Consider the following 5,229-nt stretch of genomic DNA (forward strand, 5'->3'; position numbering starts at 1 on the left):
CAAAGGGCGGCCTCCGTCCCCTGGGTATGAGCAACCGGACCTTCTTCCAGCACGTGTCTACGCGTGTGCCACAGCGGCAACCTCCTCATGCTCGCCCGCATGGTGGATGTGCTCAACATGGAGGACGCAAAAGTGCAGACATGGGTTACAGTGAAGTGCTGCCAGCAGGACATCGACACGGTGGGCGCCATCCCGCGAGAGGCTGTCAAAGCGATGGCGGACATCCTGGCATTGCCGAAGATGCACCCGGATCGCCGCCACCTGCTCCAAGACATGTAACCTCTCGTGCACACCCTCGTCACCTCTCTTCGGCGAACAGTCGCACGCATCGACATGACAGATGCATATTACCACAACGTGCACGCCAATCTACGTGGTGTAGCCACCGCAACCGGGCTGCCAATCCTCATGTTTAATGTCAACCCCGCCGACTTGCACAGTGCGGCTGCAGTCGTGGCCGCTGGGCAGTTTCTGGAATTTGGCGAGGATGGTGCTCCGTTGTGGGAGGAGTGTGTCATGGACAAGTGGTGGCGGGTGCGAAACAACCCCTACACCAGCCAAGCACTCCTCAACACGGTTAAGCTCGCCTTCATGGACATCCTTTTTGGTTTCAAACCTGGCGACAAGCGGCAGAGCAACCCCGACTGCTTCTGTGGCACCGTGTTCCACATCTGCATCTGTTACATGGCGGCCCGTGGTGAGGAACTGCATCTCTTCGCAGTGCCCTGCATGATGGCTGACTTTTGCAATGCAACGCTCCGGTGCTGCTATACTACACATTCCTAATATGCGGTTTCAGCCGCACATGCCGTACACAAAGCACCATACACCCGTGAATGTGAAGCACCAGGGCATGCGACCGCGAGTACACACAACGTGTGTGCACGTGAATGTATGACCGCATGAAACCGTACGTGTAGTACTGCAAATATTTGCCGAACGCAAGGATGTGAGATGTGAGGTGTGACGGTGAGACATGTATGTGACAAGGATGTATGGTGGGGATGTGAAGTGTGAGGATGCAACAAAGATGTGAGGTGTGAGGATGCGACAACTGGGGCCGTGACAGACTGGGACTGTACTCATGCATCATGGGGATGCGACACGGCCCCATGTATGCACTACAGTGAGGCGGTGAGGACAGGCACCCGCCCAGACGTGAGAATGCAACGGCACTAGAACACGAGAACACAAGCATGCGTCCAGGGCGTGGCAATAGCTGGGTTCTGCTCATGACGACCATCAAATGCAGGATCGTCCGCGCAGACTGCTGTTACTCCGCTGCTGACGATGCTGCCACCGCGGTGATTTCATGCAATTAGTGTGATGCGAGCCTAGGCGGCATTATTCACTTCACCGCTCACAATCCGCGGACATTCCTTGTGCCGTGCTGCTATCAGGGCCCCTCATCGATTGTTGTTATGGGTCGTTGCTGTTGGATGCCAGACGTGAACCTTGAGAATGACCTTCTGCTACGGCACTGCTGGCTGTGGCTTGCTACTAAGCCACCCTCCATCACAGATGTAATGTAACTGAGTCCTCGCCACTGCTTCCCCACATTATTACCGTTCTCACCTACGCACCACACAGCACCTTACGCACCACACACCCACACCTGGCCTGGGAGTCGAAGCTACGGTCACCGTAGCTTCTCGTAGCGCAGCGAAGAGCGAAGCGGAGGGAAGGCATCTCTGAATCGCGTCCGTGACCGGCTCGCGTCCGGAGCTCGTTGGAAAGTCGCGCTCGATTGGATGGTTCCGGAGCTTTGGGTTTTCGTTAGCACGCCCCCTCTTCACAATCAGAGGTCGCGGGTTCGAGTCGCACTCCGCGAATTTCGAGTTGCACACCGAAACGCGAGGACGCCAGGACGACAGGTCGCGGGTTCAAATCACGGGTCGCACGCGAGTTGCACGCGAGGATGCGAGGACGCGAGGACGCGAGGACACCAGGACGTGAAGACGCGAGGATGCAAGGGCACATGGACGCGTGAGCGTGTGGGCACATGGGCACATGGGACCGTGGCACCGTGGATGTAGCCACACGTGGATGTAGCATGGACGCGTGGACGCGGGACATGAGGATGTAACATGGGCGTGTGCATGAGGCGTGGACGCGTGCATGTGTACCGTGAATATGTGGGCGGGGACACGTGGATACTGGGCCGTCAGGCCATGGGGACGACTGGGTGCGGTGGTGGGTAACGAACAACAGACGCGCGTAGTTGTGTTGTTTGACATGAACTTTCAAGGTTAAACGTTTATCACAAAATATCAGGATAACCGGGTATGCTGGGCGTGGCTGTGGGTATATCCACGTAGTTCCACTGTGGGATAGGACTTGCAGTGGAAAACTAGACTACAACGGCTCCGCCACGAAAAGACGTGAAGTCGCGCACACCGCAACATTCCCCGGGATAAAATACAGTCGCAGAAATTCCAGAAATTCACCGAGATAAAACACAGTTCCAGAAATTCCCCGGGATAAAATACAGTCGCAGAAAACACAGCCAACCGCCACGAAATGGCGTGAAGTCACGCACACCGCATCATTCCCCGGGATATATTCAGTTGCAGAAATTCTATAGAATCATACGGATTCAGAATACATTTTATCAACCAGCGATGCTGCGCAGCACAGTTGTTGTATAGAAGTAATGTGTGCCATTGGCCCTCGAGTGTATTTATTAATTTTAGGATAAAATTTATCATACGGATTCAGGATAAAATTCTACCAAACAGCGGTGCTGCGGAACATACATGCATCTTGTATCGATGTACTGTGTTCTATGGCCCTCAACTGCAGTTCTTGAGGATAGGAGGATAACCTGTCGCGACATCAGTCTGACTGGCCATTTCTATGGACAATTCTGGTTCCGGTAAGGAGTCCTGGTTGGGACTGATGCCTGTGATGTTGCTCCATCTCCTTATGGGCGGTAGACTAGTAATCCTCTTCCTGACATCATGCAGGACGTCGGCGGTTAGGTACAGTTGCAGGTGGAGGCTCGTGGCTTCTGAGCTTGATGGGCCGGACTCAAGCCACACCTTCCCCCCCGACACCCCAGCTGTCCAGTCCTGATGACAGCCCATCAGCACGGCGCTACTACGCCTTCGTCCTCTCCACCTTCAAGGCCTACCGCACCACCCCCATCCCACCGGGGATGACCCTGCGCCAGGCATACCTTGACTGGCGGGATAACATCCTGCCGCAGGCTGGACCAGACATGGCTGGTTTCATCATGTCTGTCCTGGACAACCTGGAGGCGGAGCATGAGTGCCGTGACTATGCACGAGAGGCCTACAACAAACTACGGCGGCAACGCCGTGCCCGCGGCCTGCCTGTTGGCCCGGACTCGGGGAGCGACAGTTCTGACAGCGAGCAGGATGAGGACGAGCCCCTACGTGTGCGCCGCCGAGACCCCGCCAATAGTGACAATGACGACGGCGACCACCACATCCCAGCACTCAACCTCAATGATGCAGCAGACGACAGGCCGCCAGAGCTCAGCCAGTTCGACCTGCACGCCGCCGACCTTGCCACTTTGTTTCCCACTGCCTCCTCAGAAGACTCCTACGCTCACAAGGCGGCAGATCGGTGCCGACCACCGCCCCTAGTGGACGGACAACACGCTGGTCAGCTGGGCTTCATACGCCACGGCAGTGCAGACGCAGTAGCAGCCATCAAGCGTGCCACCAGGGCCCTGGAGATGTTCGAGGCAGCTGGCGGCCAGCTGGGGGGCGCCGTCACAGACAGTATGAACTTGGACCCTGGCCAGGACTCACAGCTGCAACTGCAGCTGCGACACCAGCAACACGCAGTGCTGGCTGTGGTGACCCAAGCATCCGCTACTGAGGCGGGTGAAGCGGATGATGAGACCGTGTTACAACCTGGCTCCCTGCCCCCGTACCTGCCGCTCCGCGTGCCACCCACCATCGAGGACACCATCCAGCTCTTCACGCTGTCCGTTGAACAGGCCGTGCCGTTCATGCTCATGGCACGCTACTTCAACACCCGCCATTCACCCAACCAGCCGCAGCCCCCACGGCTCCTGATCGTTGGCGGACCCGGCACAGGCAAAAGTCAGTTCGTGCACGCGCTGCTGTGGTACACCTATCAGCACCAGCTGCCACACTGGCTGGCCACCGCCGCCTTTGCCTGGACGGCCGCGCTGCCCTTCACCACGCCCGTCCACAGGTCCCTCTCCACCCACTCCATGTTCCAGCTCATACCGCCCAACCGCTTCAAGGCCAATGCCACTGCCCAGGTGTGGCCCTGCTCTATCCAAACACCTGCTCCTGCCTGCTGCACTGTGCAGGCACCCCCACCCTCATGTACACATGCCTGCGAACCCCTCCTTCCATGCCATGATCTCCCCGCCGCCACCCTCACAGGTGAAAGCCAATGTCGGCACAGGGGCCATCTGCATTGACGAGATTGGCTACAACAGCCTCGAGCACCTGGGCGCCTGCAACCACGCATGCAACAAGTCCCTGGACGACACCATCGGTGTTGCAACAGATGATGCCGCCCGCCAGGCGTTCAGGGGGCGTCCCTTCTGCCTCATCGGCGACATCTACCAGCACACGCAGCCCAACGGCAAGCCGGTCTACAGCTGGGCGCGCTCCCTTCTGGACAACCCGCTCTTCACGCCGCCAGTAGCTGAGGCCGCCCTAGCCATGGTCGCCCAGACAACAGGCGACACAGCTTCTCCAGTATCGCAGAAAAAAACACCGCGCCCCAGGGCCAAGGCGCCTGCAACACAAGACCTCATCCTTGCGGGCTTCACACTCTACCGTGCTGTGGAGGATGTCTTCTTCCTCACCAAGCAACAGCGGCAGTCAGCCACTGACTCAGGACGACGCCTCACGGAGCTCTCGCAGATGTTCAACGGCCAGAGACTCGCCACGCCAGAGGATATCGACGAGCTGGTCACCAACCTCAACGCCAAGGCCATCAAGGACCTGGCGGACATCGCGCACCAAGACCCACGAGTGGTACTGCAGCGCAACGCCCCGCGCCACCGCCTCAACACACGCCTGCTGCAGATGGCGGCCATCAAGGCCAAGAAGCGCCTCGTCGTCTGGAACGCCATGCACGTACCTGTCAAGAGCCGGGATGACCCTGAGCCCCCGCGCCTGTCTGAGCGGGACAAGCTGCAGGCCCTGCTGCAGACGGACGACAAGACTGACGGCCTCACACCTGACACCTGGTACTTCGAGGGTGCCATGTTCT

General features: G+C 58.2%; 1 protein-coding gene across 1 annotated transcript in view; it reads left to right on the forward strand.

Moving 5' to 3' along the window:
* VOLCADRAFT_100614 (uncharacterized protein) overlaps positions 1 to 5,229 on the forward strand; it is a gene marked incomplete at both ends in the record, with an annotated part of 27,133 nt that overhangs the window by 2,102 nt on the left and 19,802 nt on the right. The window contains 4 exons of the mRNA XM_002959165.1: positions 320 to 697; positions 1,128 to 1,134; positions 3,082 to 4,261; positions 4,389 to 5,217. Coding sequence (XP_002959211.1) covers positions 320 to 697; positions 1,128 to 1,134; positions 3,082 to 4,261; positions 4,389 to 5,217 — 2,394 coding nt within the window. The remainder of the gene's footprint in view (positions 1 to 319; positions 698 to 1,127; positions 1,135 to 3,081; positions 4,262 to 4,388; positions 5,218 to 5,229) is intronic.

The sequence above is a fragment of the Volvox carteri genome (assembly GCF_000143455.1).
Source record: "Volvox carteri f. nagariensis unplaced genomic scaffold VOLCAscaffold_130, whole genome shotgun sequence".
Taxonomy (NCBI): domain Eukaryota; kingdom Viridiplantae; phylum Chlorophyta; class Chlorophyceae; order Chlamydomonadales; family Volvocaceae; genus Volvox; species Volvox carteri.